General features: G+C 44.6%; 1 protein-coding gene across 4 annotated transcripts in view; it reads left to right on the top strand.

The window, feature by feature from the left end:
- The window catches only part of CHRDL1 (chordin like 1), a 117,990-nt gene that overhangs the window by 75,244 nt on the left and 25,479 nt on the right, over nt 1–17,267 (top strand). For 2 of the 4 annotated variants that reach the window (XM_042974810.1, XM_042974808.1), the window contains exons 5-6: nt 234–376; nt 2,027–2,120. In XM_042974810.1, coding sequence (XP_042830744.1) covers nt 234–376; nt 2,027–2,120 — 237 coding nt within the window. Of the gene's footprint in view, nt 1–230; nt 377–2,026; nt 2,121–17,267 lie in introns of all 4 variants that reach the window. The other 2 variants (XM_042974809.1, XM_042974807.1) reach the window with 1 other exon arrangement.

Raw genomic sequence — 17,267 nt, 5'->3', positions numbered from 1 at the left:
CTGCAGGCTCTGAGCTGTCAGCACAGAGCCCGACGCAGGGCTTGAACCCACCAGCCGTGAAATCACGACCTGAGCCGAAGTTGGACGCTTAACCGACTGAGCCACCCAGGCACCCCGGGGCTATCTTTTAACTCCCTCTATATGGTACAGCCCTGTCTGCTGTTGGGATTTATGACATTCTTTGCAATGATGCTAATACTCGGTGTGGTTTTTCTTCCACCCTGTCCCAGAAGACTCCTTACCTCCAGCGAACAATAAGGTGACCAGCAAGTCATGTGAGTACAACGGGACCACTTACCAACATGGTGAGCTGTTCATGGCTGAAGGGCTCTTTCAGAACCGGCAACCCAATCAATGCACCCAGTGCAGCTGTTCGGTAAGACCCAGCATTTTAATGTCCCTGCTGGCCCCTACCCCAACACCAGAGCTTTCTCTGTGCTTACACCTTTACTTTGAGCCTACACCGTGAGGTGTTTGAATGGAAGATGAATTGCATTTGAATCCTAAGCCTCCCTGTTGATCTACTCCCTGATCTGCATCAACCCTGAACAACCCTGACCTATGTTAAAGTCAGACCCAGTTATATGCTGGTCTTGAAGCTTTAGGACTGTTTAAATAGACAAAGATCAGCTGACGGTCTTCATTTGTCCTCCTTTTCTTAATAGTCACAGCAGCAAAGCCTTCATTAGAAGGACTCAACGATTTTTTTATGTTTATTTACTTTTGAGAGAGAGAGAGAGAGAGAGAGAGAGAGAGAAGGAGCGCGTGTGTGCACATGCACGAGCGAGTGGGGAAGGGCCAGAGAAAGAAAAGAGAGGGAGACACAGAATCCAAAACAGTCTCCCGGCTCTGAGCTGTCAGCACAGAGCCCTATGCGGGGCTCGAACTCACGAACCGTGAGATCATGACCTGAGCCGAAGTCGGATGCCACCGACTAAGCCACCCTGGTGCCCCAATTCACAAGAAAAGGGGGGTATCTCTTGGATCCCATCTCTGATGTATTCTCCTAACCAGTTTGTCCCTGGTGCCGTGCATTGAGAACTCTCTCAGCAAAACATGATTATTCCTGTGACATTACTTGTCAGAACTGTATATACCCTAGGAGTAAAGTAAATCGATTATATCTTCACGTAATTGTGCAATCCAAAGAATGTAATAGGTAGAACCAGAAAATGGAATAAAATGGCCGTTTAACCTGAAGTGAGAGGAAATGAAGTTAGATGTAGAAACTTTTTATTGCCAGTAACGGCCTTAAACACTGGATTGCCAAGGGACGTTTGAGAATCTCTTCCCCTAGGGACTTGTAGTAAAAATATGGTATCTCAGTAGTTTGGGAGAATTTGGTTGTGGCCTTGCCTTCCTAATGACTTTTTAGGGAGCCTTCTTGCCCCAGAATTATTGCTTCTAAGAATTAAGAACAAGGTGTAAGGAAGGATGTTTGGAACCTAGAACTTTAGGGAGGTGGAATCTACGTAAAGACAGACCTAACAGCAAGTAAGTTTGGTTCTCTCGCTTGCCTTGTGCTGAATTGAGCTGTCCATTCCGATCAGCCCGTGTAGTTTTGCATTCCGCCCCCCGCCCCCGAGACAACTTGTCTCCCTGGCTTGGAGATTTATAAAGAAGGGGGGCTGTCATGCAAATCTGCATTCCCTGAAGTCCCAGTGTCCAGCTGGGGCACGATGGGGACCAAGGGATACAATGCAAAGAGAAGAGAAGGGCAAGACCATATTTAGGGCTTTGGCGGGGCTACGGCAGCTCTCTCACTGACTACCCTGTACCACCTCAGGGGATCCCCAGCGAGAATTACCAACTCTTCCATGACTTAGTCTCTGGCCTGGAGAAATAGTAAGCAGGAAAAAAAAAATAAGGCATAATTAAATTTCGGAAGTACCTAGAACTAACTATGCGAGGGCACTGGGAAGGAGTAGCCCATTTTGAGTCCCTACTCTTCCCAGGTCCCAAGCTAAGAAGCCTTTACACTTATTCCCAGATCCTTCTGACCTTAAGTTCTGTTTTTCCTTGGCAGGAGGGAAACGTGTATTGTGGTCTCAAGACTTGCCCCAAGTTAACCTGTGCGTTCCCAGTCTCTGTTCCGGATTCCTGCTGCCAGGTGTGCAGAGGTAGGTACCCCGTATCCCAAGAGGTAGGGATGCTGCTGGACTTGGAAGAGAGGAAAATAGCTTCCCAGCGTCTTAGGACGGGAAATTTTCTATGGTAGCCTTAGTTTAGAGCCAAGGGTTGGGGTCGGGGCAGTTGATTCACAAAAGGGAGAAAAACAACACTGATCTTTTAAAAAAATTTTTAATGTTTATTTATCTTTGGAGAGAGAGACAGAGTGTGAGCGTGGGAGGGGCAGAGAGAGAGGGAGACACAGAATCTGAAGCAGGCTCCAGGTTCCGAGCTGTCAGCACAGAGCCCGATGTGGGGCTCAAACTCGCAAACTGTGAGATCATGTCCTAAGCCGAAGTTGAATGCTTAACCGACTGAACCACCCGGGGGCCCCCAAAAAACACTGATTTTAAGGGCAACCACCTGAAAGAAACCATGCGGGAGTGTGGCAGGAAAGAAAGAGTGACAATCATCTAATGAGAAAGTGTCTCTGTCTCTTCTCCCTTAATCTCTTCTAGCTTTTACTGTGTTGTAAAACACAGGCCATTTCCATGCACAGCCTTGAAAGGAAGATTGGGCCTTGCAAAGCATTGATATGACCACTTTGAAGACTGTGCAGGGCAAATGTAGATATATTCTTTAAAACCCCACCGTCCAATGGTGACAAACTCAGTAAAAGCACAATGGAAGGCATCGTCTTCTCAAATTATAGCCCAAATGGCATCAGTGTCTTCTCAACCCAATTTTTTTCTTATTTGGTTTCCATTCCTTTGATAATAGCGCCATTTTTCACTCTGGGTTCCTAAGGTCAAGCATAATCGCCTTTAATTTCTCCTTTATTCCCTCTTCTGAGATTCCTATATCAGCAGTCTTTGATCTGTCTCTTTTCTGGCTCTCTCTAGCAGTACTCTAATTTTGTCTTCTTTCCGTCCATCCAATCAACATATTTATTGAGCATCTACTTACCATATGCTCAGCCCTGTGCTAGAAGCTAGATACATATTGGTAAATACAGTAAACATACAGGGCACCACTAGACTATATGGCATCTGTATGCGAATTTAAAAAAGAATACTTTTATTTAAGACACTTTACTGCCATTTGCCAGAAAATCTTTGTGAATGCACCCCCTTAACGGCAGCACTTTTGTGCAGTACACACCCTCTACAACTGTATGTAGCATACATAGCAGCAAAGGTATGTTCTTTGCTCTTGTGGAACTCACATTCTACCATAGAACACAAATCATAAACAAGTAAGTGAAAATCTAAATATAAATATGTGAGTGCCATGAGGAAAACAAATAAAAGACTGAGGGGATGGCATTTACATTGAGTGGGAGGGAAGGCCTTGCTGAGGTGACATTTAAGCTCTCACTTGAAAGATGAAAAAGACCCATCCATGCAAAGATCCTGGGGAAAGAGCATTCCAGGCAGAAAGAAAAGAAAATTCAAGGGCCCCAGCAAGGAAGAGCTCTAAGCATTCAAGGATCTGATGACCAGTGTAGCTGGAATACAGTGATTATAGTCAGCTGGCCTGAGATGAGGCTGAAGAAGTGAACAGGAGTCGGACCACACAGGACTTTCAAGGCCATGGGAAGGAGTTTGTATTTCAGTTCTTAAGTACATTGGGAAGCCATCAGAAGGTTGTGAGCAGGGCATTACATGAACCAGTTGATGTCTTAAAACGATCTCATTGGCTGTTGTGTCCAGACTAGATAAGAGGGAAGCAATGAAGCAAGGGGAGAGGAGAGGGAGAAGGCAAGTGGAGGAGTGAGAGTCTAGTGTGAGAGGGCAGATGCCTGGTTTAGAGACACAATATAGAGTAGTGGTTCAGACTGGAGCCTCTGGAACCAGGCTGCCACGGTTCTAATCCCAGTCCTGCTACTTTCTCACTGGATAATCCTGAGCAATGCATTCAACCTTTCTAACAATCTTGAAAGGGAGGATAATGTTAGCACTGACCTCCAAAGGGTTGTAAGGTTTAAATAATGCAGGAAAAGGACCTAGCACAGTGTCTTGCATACGGTGCGGGCACAATAATGAGAAATGGACAAGTTTGAAATATATTTACAGCATTGCTTCTTGACCGTGTGTCTATATTAGAATTACCTTGATAAATTTGTGTCCAGACTGGGGGTGGAGGGGAAGAGAGGTGATTCTAATATGTAGCCAGGGTTGAGAATCACTGAGTTAGAGGGACAAAATTATAGGATTTACTGATAGGGGATGGGCAGTTGACTCCTATACATTACTGCTAGGTTAATCTTCCGGAAACCTAACCTTAACCATACCACACCTCTACTCAAAAGTATTTGTGCCGGGGCACCTGGCTGGCTCAGTCAGTAGAGCATGTGACTCTTGTTCTCGGGGTCGTGAGTTCAAGTCCCATGGTGGGTGTAAAGCTTACTTTAAAAAAAAAAAGTATTTATGTTGACACATATCGTACCTACTAAATGCCAGTCACGGTTCTAAATGCTTGATATGAACTCATTTTCTCCCATGAGGACACTGTGTGGTGAGGATGGTTAGTATCCCCACTTTATGGATAACGAAACTGAGGCAGAGAGAGGTTAACAGCTTTGTCCAAGGTTATGTAGCTAGTGAGTCAAGGAGCTAAGGTTTGAGTCCTGGCTGTCTGGCTCCAGGCTTACCCTCTTCACTCTGGCACTGAAAAGAATGGCTGCCTGTTGCCAGTAGAAAACACATCAACCCATGTTGTAGCTTCAGCTAAACCCTTGAGGCCCACATTCTTCCATTTGTGTACCTCAGGTTCTACTCACAGTGTTCCTGTGCTCTTTTCCCTTTGTACCTTCGCTCTCCCCCTCAAGATTTCTCCAACTCCAGTGTGCTTCAGAATCACCTGGAGAACTTTCAGATCCCCAGACAACCACTACAGAGATTCTGATTCAGTGGCTTTGGGGTGGGGTCCCGGATTGTGCTTGTAGATATAGGCCCCACTGTGCACTCTGAGACAGGTGGTCCATACCCCGTGCTTTGAGAAGCCATTCCTAAGACCATGTAGGTGACTGGAGGCGGCCCCAAACAATGGTTTACATTTGAGCTTAGTGCACTTAAATTGAACCTGTTAGAAGTCTGAGACCTGAAAGCAATAGAAAAGTAACGAATGTCACTCTCTGGTCAGAGCATCTAATTCCAGTCATATGGCAACCAACTTTGGGGTGAACGAGTGACAGCTGGTTCATGGTAAGGAACTGGGGGGAACAAAATGGCGGCCTAGGTAACAACTGCACGTGTACAGCAAGATCTGGGAGGAGGGAACACCACCTCTTTCTGGAAAACCCTTTTCCGTCCATCTCTGCCTGTGGAAATCCTACAGGTTTCTCAAGACGTACCTCACATGCAACTGCCTGAAATTCTGATGCAGGCGGTCCTCTGGTCACATTATGATAAATGCCAGACGGAAGGCCTTTCTCTCTTCTTTGCCTTCCCACCTCCATCCCTAATTTCTCCACCCCCAAACCCTGCTTATCCAACGGCCAGCCTAACTGCCCCCTCCTCCATGAAGCACTTTTTAAAAATCCTGTACGTTAGGAGTAAAACTCCTTCCTTTCTGAGACTCCTCAACATGTAACTGGCCCTTCTCCAGTAGCATCACTTTGTTACCTTTTGGTTTCCATTATGTGTGCCCATGTCTTATCTGCCTTACCAATTATAAGCTCCTTAAGGTAGAAACTATTTCCGATTTATCTTTTTCTCCCCCTCACTGCTCTAGGGAGAGAAATGCACACTAGCTTGGAAGTATTGCCAGGAAGTTATAGTTTGAATTAGATGCAATGAACATATGGTATTATTGTTGTGTTTCCTTCCTCTGAGTTACTGGTTGACAGTGGTTGGTGGTGCTGGCTATATATTGGCTCATGGTCAGTAGGAAATCACCTGGTGTCATGTCTGATCCCCAGGTGGTTTTTCCTCCCCGTCGCACTTCAAGACACTGTGAGTAATATTATTTTAGAAAGAAATGACCTTGTTTTGAGTGCTGATCCCCTCTTTTTTTGAGGTGGGGAGGGGCAGAGAAAGCCAGAGAAAGAGAATCTTAAGCAGGCTCCAAGCCCAACATGTAGCCTGATGCAGAGCCTGATATGGAGTCCCATGTGGGGCCCGATGTGGGGCTCTATCCCATGGCCGTGAGCTGAAATCAAGAGTCAGAGACTTAATGGACTGAGCCACCCAGTCACTCCTCTGCGTATCCCTTTTAATATGTTCTGTTTAGTGGTTGTCACAAATCAGTGTGGATTTAGTCACAGCCTGATTTGGTTTGTGCTTCAGTAAGGCCCTGGATCTTTCGGTAGCGGTCTCTCCCAGTGTGTGTGTCTGTACGTCAATACAGCTATTACATTTAAGCCAGAAAAGAAGGGTATTTTGTTCCTCGTCTCTCTGCCCATCTTTGCCCCAACCTGAGTCTGCTCCAAAGGGAAGAGAGTCCATACAGAGCAGAGGTATACATGTGGCTGCTAATATAACCAGCTCGTTGCTCCGGTCCAGTTGTCAGGCTGAGGTTATTTTGTTTGGGGCAAAGGCTACAATGACAAATCTACACTGAAGGACAATTAATAAAATAAAGGAAACTGCCACCAGACATATTTTGCATCTGAGAGACAACGTGGCACAGAGGACATAGGCTCTGAAGTCAGAAGGACACAGATATGCTTTTACTCCGGTTTCACCTACTCGTGGTGTTACCTCGGGCAAGCTGCTGGCCCACATACAGCCTTGTTTTCTTTTCAGCTCTGAAAATGGAGATATGTAATATCTATCACCCATGGAAAGGCTGTAAAAAGTAACTGAGATGACCTGGAGATCTTGGAGGGGGGAGAGTTGTCTACACCCTCCCCTCTGTGTCTGATAGTCTTGCCTCTTTATTTGCTTAATCTCTGTTCACAGAGTCCCCATCTGCTGAACACTTCTCTCATCACAATTTACATTTCTTTTCTCATGTCCTCAGAAGCAACACATAAAAGCAAGGTATTACCGATCACGTGTTGTCCCTTCACACAACTGACGGTTCATGAAGTTCTTTCTCTGCCGTCTCTTCTGCAGCCTGAATAAGTCATTCTCTTTCGTCTTGCCCTATGAAGACTGAATCCTACACTTCCATAAAATTGATGCCTTTTTCTCAGCCTTTAATTTCTTTACATCTTTCAGTTGTATATAATGTGATTGAATCTCCTTTGAAGTCCTCATTTTTGAAGCACCTCGTTATTTTTTTTTTCTGTCGAAATGTCGTGTTTTATAAAGGTATGTCTTGTATAAGCATGTTACTCGTGCAGCAGAGAATGCAGACACGCTTCTCCCCTATGCTGGCCACCCTAATTGCAGGCAAAATACTGCAGAAGAAATAACCTTTTGAGTGCCGGACCTGCAAACCTTCATATAAAGGGCCCCATTGAAACCGGCTCTCTGTACTCTCACCAAACACTAGCGTGTGCCTCTTTTCCTGCGTCAGATAGCGATAGCGGCCACAGATTGAATCTCCACCCCAGCCTCCATTATTTAGACATGCCCCTGAGCCTAGGACAGTCAGGAGAGTGTTGGCACGGGGCGTGTCATTGCTGGCACTTGAGCAGACCTCATCTGGACTGGAAGCGGAACGCAACCAGCCACTGGAACCTTAAGGGAAACTTTATCAGAAGGAAAAATCTCTTTGGAGATCGTACGACTGCCACATTCTGGGCAGGCAGGCCTCAAGCCCAAACCCGGCCCCGGTTTCCCTCTACCGCTTATCATTACTGCTTCCTGTCTCCTGCCTATGTTGCCAAGGCAAAGGGGAAGGCTGTGTACTTGGACTCTAGACAAGGGAGAGGTTTTTGGAGTAGGCTCTTGGCCACATCGAGAGCCAAGCCTGCATGGACAGTGTATATAGGTAGCGCTTACTATGTGCCAGGCAGTGGTCTAAGCCCTTATGTGTGTAATACCCTGTTTAACCCTCACAACGGAGTTGAAACAGTTATTATCCCCATTGTATGGATGAGGAAACCGAGTCACAGAAGTTAAGCGATTGGCCCAAGGATCCGTGGTAGTAAGTGGCAGAGCTAGAATGTGAACTTTGCCGGCCTGGCTCTAGAGTCCCAAGTTCTTACACTACCTGGCGGGAGCCGTTCATAGGACACTGACAAGGGACCTCTCCCAGTTCAAGGAAGTAAAGGGGCAGAGAGAACATGCCTGGCACATTGGCATAGGCGGATAATCCTAGGAGGGTAACCACACTACTCAGCTTTCCCCATCACGGCCTCAACCTGCCCACTCCCAACCACAGGGGAACACCTCTGTTCCACCCCTCTCCCTTTATAGGTTTAAAGAATGTAAATATCTACTTTCTTTCATCCCGCGGACATTTCTGGAGCAACCGCCAAGTACCGAGCGCTGTGCTGGTGCTGGAGGTACAGTGGAGAACAGAACGAACATGGAGCCTACCCTTGCGGAGTTAAACGGGCAAGACACCTTAGCAAATAACGGCACAAGCTAATATAAAATTACAACTGTGCCGCGTGCTACAAAGAAAGGTGTTGGAAAAGGCAGTAAGTAAGAGGGGTCGACCTAGTCAGGGAGGTGAAGGAAGATGCATAGAACGGTCTCTCTAGCCTCAACTCACACCATATTCCTCTTTGCTGTCTGCACCCCAGGGTAAGGGAGGATTGACTCGAAAGTTAGGGACACAGCTAGGGGTAGTCTTACCCTCCCAGGATCCCCGACTTCTGATCCCACCATGAAACCAGCCACCCTGGGTTGTAGGAGTGTGAATAACTGTTCTTTCTTCACTGTACATGTGTGTCATGCTCTAGCCCAGGCTTTTCTTCTTACACAACTATTGATCATGTTGGTCAGTGCCTACCGTGTCTTAACCACATTTGCCAAGGTGAATCCTTCAGATGGTTTTTATGTATTTTTATTTTTTTAAGTTTATTTCTTTTGAGGGAGACAGAGACAGTGCAAGTGGGGGAAGGGCAGAGCGTGAGGGAGAGAGAGAATTCCAAGCAGGCTCTGCGGGGTTCAAACCCACAAAACTGTGAGGTCGTGACCTGAGCCGAAAGCAAGAATTGGATGCTTAACCGACTGAGCTACCTGGGAATTCCCTTCAGATTGTTTTTTAAAGGCGCTCTATAAAGCAATCTGACCTTTCCTTAACCTACTACTCATCCTCATTTCTCGGACACCAACACACACACCTTCTATTCTAGGCTGGCTCTTCTCTGTGTCCTAAAATATGCCATGTTCCTTCCCACTTTCTCTCCTGTTACGTGCCTCTCCTAGCTCTTACTCCCCACAAGCTTGGAATAGCTTCCTTCCTCTCTTCTATGGGTTGGGATCCTACCCATCTTTCAAGATCCCAGCTAGAGGCTCACCCCTTCCAAAGAGCCCTACCTGATCACTCTAGTCATTGGGCCCCTTCTTGGACCACTTTCAGGGCTTAGTCTGGTTTGTAGAGTCCAGCATTTCAAAATGTTTTCTTGGATTGTTAATCATTTCACAGGTCTTGGCTCTTTAACTGGGAAAGAACCACCTGATTCCTCTGTTTCTCCTAGCATAGGATTAAGCATATCTTTTGGTGGATTTGTGAAAAAGGAAGAGACATACGGCTATGGGGCGCTCTTGACAACATTCCCCAAGTGCAGTCCTAGCTAGGGAGGCAGGACAGATGGCTGAACTTGCAACTTCCTTGACCCAAGCTCATTTATCCAACACACTTCTAAAGAGTCCAAGGAGAAAATGGAATCTCTTCTTATGAAGTTGAACCATTTCTACAAGCTCCCTTGAGGTGACTGAAACCGAAAGCAACTATTTAAAGGCAATTTGTCGGTGCCCAAGACAACTGCCATTTTACGTGAGACTCTCAATTTCTCTTTCCAAAAGAGCAGCAGAGTCACAACTGAGATGCCATCTTGGCTGGAACCCAGAAATCTTGAGGGCAGTGGTGGGAGATATAGTCCATTTTTTTGAACATGGTACAAATCTACCCAAGTTGTCAAAGTTTGCCAAGTCAAACAAAACTGGAAAAAAAATAACAGCAGCTCCAAATATAGATCCTTTAGTGTTGTTTCTGATTTAGTCCACATTTTCTGCAGAACACTAGCATCTCCAGGTCATGACGATAGGAAGGAAACATCATTAACGAGACACACTTCTCAAAAAAATAAATAAAAGTGAACTCAGTCCTAGATGATTTCGGGTTGGGGTTCTCTCACCTAAACTTCAATATGCATTGAAACACTCCGATCTTCTCAGAGCTACAGAAGAGTCTGACCACCATTAGTTAGCCCTGTCTTCAGGTGAACTGTTCAAGTTCATAAAGAAAGGACCACCTTAGAGCTCTCCCACCCTTTGCCTTCCTCTCTTCTTCCAAATCCCTGCTGGAAGCTTTCTTTTGCCATGGAAGTTTCCTAGGTTGTGTTTGGTTCTCTCTCCATACTCTGTGCTCAGAATTCATCTTTATGAGTTTGCTGACACTCCCAGGACTCCATCCCCTCTGCGGTCATTGTGTTCCTTCTTAGCATGTCTCTTATGTGTAGAGTGTGTCTTCTTAGATAGAAAGCCCTGTAGACAGTGTATGGGACAGCAGTGATTTTCATACTGAGCTTAATGAACAGCCCTGATTCCTAATTGGTTGTGTGGAATCAATGCCCCATCCTACTCTGGGATTGGAGGGTTATTCATATGTATAGGAGTCTGGTTCTACAGTAAAAATAAGGAATTCCCCGTGAAGCATTTCGGAGCAAGTATTTCTTCCCGGGTTAAAACCACTCTGCCTTCAGCCCTGTCCTTTGAAGCACTTCACAGGACGCCATGATTGCCCAGAAACCCATGGCCATGTGTATCCATTATTCTCATTGGAACACTCTTCATGAGCCAAGACCCTGGTATTTATAGAAATGAGTCTGATTCATTGATTAACAGGAGCAAGAAGAGCAACTATCTGACAACTGTTAAGAACTTACGACTGCTTTCCAGTCATTCCCAGGTTGACCAGCAGCAAATGTTGATGGATTCCTGGGCTTCTGTTTTCCATCCACATGCTCTTTTCCATTTATGGATGCGGTAGCACAGGACTCTCTTTCTTTGGGTACTTGGACTTTTGTCACTCCACTTTATGACTACAAATTTCACTGTCTCCCAGTGAAGCAGATATCTGTCCTCGTCAGTCTCATTTGAAGCCAAGAGAGAATACAGGATCGCATTCAAACCCAAGCGCATCTTTGAAAATGATGAAAATGAGGACAGGGCTAGCACAATTATGAGACCATCTAAACCAGTTCAGAAGCCATGAGCTAAAAGAATCTCTGTGGCTATTTTTTTTTCCTGTATCCAGGATCCTGGCTTTCAAAGTGGAGTGATTTAGACATGAAATGATTCCCTTAAATCATTTCTCTTAAATGTGTACAGGCATAAATGTTTCCCTTACTGCTAGGTTTCATTTGTTTGTTTAATCTGGACCCTTTCCTTGTTAGGTACCTCGCAGGCTCATGGGAGTCTCTGAGGTGGGGTTTTCCCCATAGGTAAACTACTCTTGAGGAGGACGAAAGGATGGGAAGAAGAAGGGGAATAAAACTGACACGTAGCACTTGGTGTGCCAGGCACGGTTCTCAGCTCTTTGTGCATACGAATTCTTTTCATCCTCACACATACCCCCCACCCTGGGTAGGCATTATTGTCTCCATTTTAGCAGTAAGCAAACTGAGGCTCAGAGAGGTTCATCACTTGCCCAAAGCTGCACAGGCAAGAAGGGGCAGAGCCAGGATCCAGACCCAGGCAGTCTGGCTTGGGTTGTTCTCTCAGCCATGACTGCTGTGTCACCTCTCAACTTGGGAATGTAGAGAAACTTTGGGGAGTCTGAACTCTGAGGCTACTGGGAGGAACAGACTTCGTGACAGCTCTGCTCCCCAGGGGCCAGATATGATAACACTTCCAGCAGATTTATTGTGACGACTCAAAGACCCCACTTCATTAAAAAAAAAACATTTTTTAATGTTTATTTATTTTTGAGAGAGAGAGAGAGAGCACGAATAGGGGAGGGGCAGAGCAAGAGGGAGACACAGAATCCGAAGCAGGCTCCAGGCTCTGAGCTGTCAGCCCAGAGCCCAACACAGGGCAGGAACCCATGAACCACGAGATCATGACCTGAGCCAAAGTCAGACGCTTAACCACTGAGCCACCCAGAGGCCCCTCAGAGACCCTTATTATAATAAACTTGAATTATTTATCCACAGCACCATTGGAAGAGCAGAGTGTGGGCTCTGTTTACCATCTCGCTAATAGCTTCTCTCTTCTCTCTCCCATGATTTCCTCTTGCAAGCACATGCAACTCTCATAATGGTCTTTTTTTAAAAAATATATATATATATTTCTGAGTTTTCTGGATAAATGCTTTTGTATTCCTCTTCAGATTTGGCTGGCTACTCCTGGCAGGAGGTCCCCCTTGTCTGTGTCTTAACATTTCTCAAGCAGATACTTTAAAATGCTAAGAGCTTGTATCGACGGACAGCCCAAACAATGAAGTGCTTTATTTGACAGTGGAGTATTTTCTAGAAAACCTGACTATCCACAAGACACTAGAGGACTCCTGGAAGTACTGTATATCATTCTTGTTAGCTCAAACGTCTACCAGCGGAGAATCCTTATACCCCAGTTCTTTAAAGCTGCGCTCAAATTTCAGCCCGCTTGCTCCCTCTCAACAGAATTTGTAGAATTGGATGTTTGGCAGAGGCCCCCAAGTCAGCTGTTTCCACTCTGTCTTTCATCTGCCGCTTGGGTATTGTCTACTGGCTATAAAGTGGCCCATCCCAGAACGTGGCACATAGTAGGTGGAGATTTCACGATCAGTGTCTTCCTCTCTGCCCTCTCTCGCTGTCCCTCAGAAGCCCTTTAACTGTGTGCCCTGATTCCGCTGATTAGGACGTGTTCCTCTGAAAGTGCAGAGATCGCTTTCCCTGGTCACAGTGATCACTCCCATCCCTCCATCTCAGGAATTCATTTCATTTCTGTGCGCCTTACGATTAGAGCAACTTTGTAACCTAGCATCCAAATCAAGACACTTCTGAAAGTGAGAGTGTAGTCTTACTACTTTTGCCTGGCAGAAAAAGAGGCATGAAACTGGGTTGTCCCAGATAAATCGGGGCCTATAAGCATGCGGTTTATGATGTTGTGTGTGGTTCAGAAGCGGCCACATGCTGGCGTAGTTTTGCTTTCTGAGGCTTATCTTCATGGACATCTAATAATCTTGCTGTACACTTAGTCCTTCTAAGAGGACACGGTTTACTTCTGTGACCCTACTCAAGCCAACTGGAGTTTAATGGAAGCAGTGGGAGTTATAAACAGTCTGAATTTTAGCTTAGCTCTTGACCATTTTTCAAATGCTTGTTCTCCATTTCTCCAATTATCAGAAAGCCATTTGAGCTCCATAGGGTACCACTCAGAATATAATTGAGGTTTGAATAAACAACACATGTGGCTTTTAAGGTTAAACGAATATTGTTTGACATACGGTACACTAGAGTTGTTTTTCATTTTGGTTTTAAAAATTGGTTAAAATTACATCTTGTTGCTTCTCGGAATTAACTAGAATCCATCTGTCTCCATTAGAATCACTGTTTTGGGGGGTTTTTTGGTGCTTTTTTTAAAAATAAAGCTTTGATGGAAAAAAGCATCTCCCTCTTAGGGAAGATAATTTGCCCGGTGAATCAGAAAAAAAAAAAAAAAAAAAAAAAGCAAAGGAACAGGTTTTAGGGTAGTGCAGCTTCCTTTTTTTCTTGTATGTATTTTGTCTCTTAGGTATTTCTGAGATGGTAAATGAACATGCCTGTTATCAGCTATCTGGACAGACTTTGCCCAGGTCTAGAGAATCACTTAAAGGTGTACTAAATGGAACATCTAAGAAGATTCTTCCAATTTAGATATGGTCCAAATTATATGGAATAACTTCTTACTTACAGAACATTCCAGCTTAGAGAATACCATTTGGATGACTTTGAAAGCTCAAAGCCATAAAACTAGTAGTCATTCATACTTGAGGGTGTGTGTGTGTGTGTGTGTGTACAGAAGTAATGGCTCCAGTAGTTTTTTGTGAAGTGAAATAATTCAGATTTAGGCGCACATGCCTGTTTGCCATTAAATGCTTAGGTGTTGCGACACTTTCTTCTTGAACTTGTGTTACAGGGTGTTACACAAGTTCATGCTAAAGCCCCGTGCTTGTAGGAACCTCTACATCAAGCCTCCATGCTTGATCCTGGCTTGTTTCTCTGCTCACTTAACAGGGACTATATGCTTCAAGATTCTGACTGGACTATAAGTATTTCAAGACACTATCTAAAAGCCCTTTGAACACTCTAGGGTATAAATGCGATAAATTGAACTTCTCAGAAGGTCATGCTAAGTATATGTTCCGTGTCAATACCAATCATTAAATCTAGGTTTACAAACGCCATTTGATGCAGAGAGCAACTCTATCCTTTTTTCTTTTCTCATTTATTCTCTTCGGGGTCCTTAGATTAGGCTTGAAAATACATCCTATAACTTTTACATTTTGTTCAGCTGTTTGCTGGGGAATCTCTTCTGGTTTCCAGTCTTCTCTCTGGTCCCATATTTTCATCCGGTTTCATCAAGGACATTGCTTGGACCCACAACTGCCAGCAGAAGCGGAACAAGTAAATTGAAGTTCATCCTCACTCAGTCTCTGTCAAAGGCAGTGTCATTTCCCAGCTGTCCAGATTTGCAACCCTAGCGTCATTTTATGTTGTTTTCTCCTTTGCCAACCTCTTCCATTACCAAATCTCCCATTGGGATCTTAACATTTCCTTTTTATCTGAAGTAGTCTTATTTGCCCCTTCTCCATTATTTTATAGATTCTCAGGGCCTGTCACATATTAGTAGAACCGCCTCTTGGTTGGTTTCTCAGATTCCAGTTGCTCCCCAACTAGGTGACACTCGATTGTCAGGAGAAGCTTCCACAAACACCATTTTTACTGCAGGAACCTCTACATAAAAATTGGTAACAGGCTAAAATGTGAATTCTTCGACCTCTTTCTGAAGTCTACAAAGCAATTATTTACCAGCCTTATATACCTCAACAACCAGTCTCCCTCCCCTCCTGTTTCTTTCCTGCCCTCTCCTCTTCACCCACTACCCCCCTCCACTTCCTTCTTCCTTTCTTTCTCCCCACCATCCTCATTTCTCTTGTTTCACATCGGAACTTTTTACTCAAGCCACACCTTGCTGGCTGTCTCCAGTATGTTACTTACTGTTTCCAAAGCTCTGCCCCTTTGCAAATGCCATTCCTTTCAGTTGAGCCACCCGCTGTCCACGTCACCATGTTTTTTTGCCCTGTAGCATCTACTTCTAAAAACATGACTAATCCTTTTGGGAAGTTTTACACAATTCTATCTTACTGATCACTCACCTATTCAGTATCTCCCTAGCACATAGGTTCATTTGTATTTCCAGTTGTTACTCTGCGTGTGTGTGTGTGCGCGTGTGTTAGGCTGTTTCCTGTGCTGACTTTCTGTCACCTCCAAACATGTTGTAAAGATCTTGAGGGCAAGGGCCCAGCCTGATTTCTCTCCACCTTCTTCCTTAGTATCAGGCTTTCCACCCAAGAAGCATCCAATACATATTAACTGACTTTTGGGCATTATTTTCTAGATGTAAACAAAGGTGAAATCATCTTCACTCTTTCAGGGTCAGTCAGGGTTTCCACATAGTCTGGATGCAGTCTTTGTCTGCCTTCTTTACTCAGACTTGGAATAACCAGGAAGAAGCGAATTTACTATTGGCCAACTACTTAATTCTGTATTTTTGATTGCAGTTTAATTCAGTACATATACTGAGCACCTGATGTGTACCCAGGAACATGCTAAGTGCTCCAGGCCAAATATTTTCAAATTCTTGCACACTTCCGAATCCCCGGGAGGGCTTGTCAAAACCGATATCATTGCCCTCCCACCCCAGAGTGGCTTAGTAGGTCTGGGATGGGGTCCCACATTTTGCATTTCTGACAAGTTCCCAGGTAATGATGCTGCTGCTGCTCCAGAGACCACACTTTGAAAACCAGTGATCTAGGCAACACAGGGGAATGTCTAAGACATGGTCCCTAGTTTCAAGGGATTTATGGTCTCTTCAGAGGGACAAGGAAGACTCAGAAAATATTTTACAACAGAGGATACTGTACATTGTTTTAATGTTCATTCATTCAAGAAATATCGAATGAGTACCATGTGCCCAGTGCTGTTCTAGGTGCTGGGGTTATATCAGTGAACACGATAGACAAAAATCCTTGTTCTCATAGGAGAATTCTAGTGGAGAGAGCAGAAAATTAAACAAACAAACTGTATAAACCGTAAGATAGTGTTAAGTGCTAAAAAGAAAAGGCCAAGATGGCAGATAAGAACTATCAGAGGAGCGTTGAAATTTTCAATATGTTGTTAGAGAGGGCCTCTCAATTCCATCATTTGGCAAGTATTTTATTGAGTGACTACTATGTGTCAGGCACTGTTATAGATGATGGTGATACAGCCATGGATAACACGAATAAAAAATCCTGCCCTTACAGAATGGATGCGCTTATTTGGAAGCCAGGAAATCTGGGGTTTGGGGTGTTAATGCTCATCAACTCATTATGTGACTGTGAATGGCTGCTTGCCCTCTCTGAGCCTTTCTCCATCTGTGAAATGGAGCAGGTGGACAAAAAAAAACTAAGACTACGGGATGCTAAGTCCTTTAGGCAACCAGAAATATGTAAGAGCGCTTGAGGAAGATGTTGTACAGGAGGAAGAACTTAAATTGTTTGCATAGCTGTACGGGAGGTATGGGTGTGGGAGATGGGAAGATAATTTCAGAAGAAGAACATGAGCGAATGCATGGAAGCAAGAATAGGAGCCACATTTTCCATAAAGAGCAAAGGGGTCAAAGGGTTCTCCTAGTAGAGTAGCTGAGACAGTTCGGGAAGAGGCAGGTACTCATAAAGATGAGGGGGGGCGCTAATTATATCCAGTCTCGGATGGGAACGCATTGAGGGTTTTGATCACAGAATGATAAAGTTACACTATGATTAATCTAGTAACCAGAGTTAAATCTTGACAATTCATAATTTTTTTTCCATAAGATGATCTTTAAATCATGAAGGGACTAAAGCCATAATTTTGTTATATGTCA

This window comes from Panthera tigris, chromosome X (genome assembly GCF_018350195.1).
Source record: "Panthera tigris isolate Pti1 chromosome X, P.tigris_Pti1_mat1.1, whole genome shotgun sequence".
Taxonomy (NCBI): Eukaryota; Metazoa; Chordata; class Mammalia; order Carnivora; family Felidae; genus Panthera; species Panthera tigris.
Note: the sequence above shows the minus strand (reverse complement) of the source record. Positions and strands in the feature narration are given on the sequence as shown.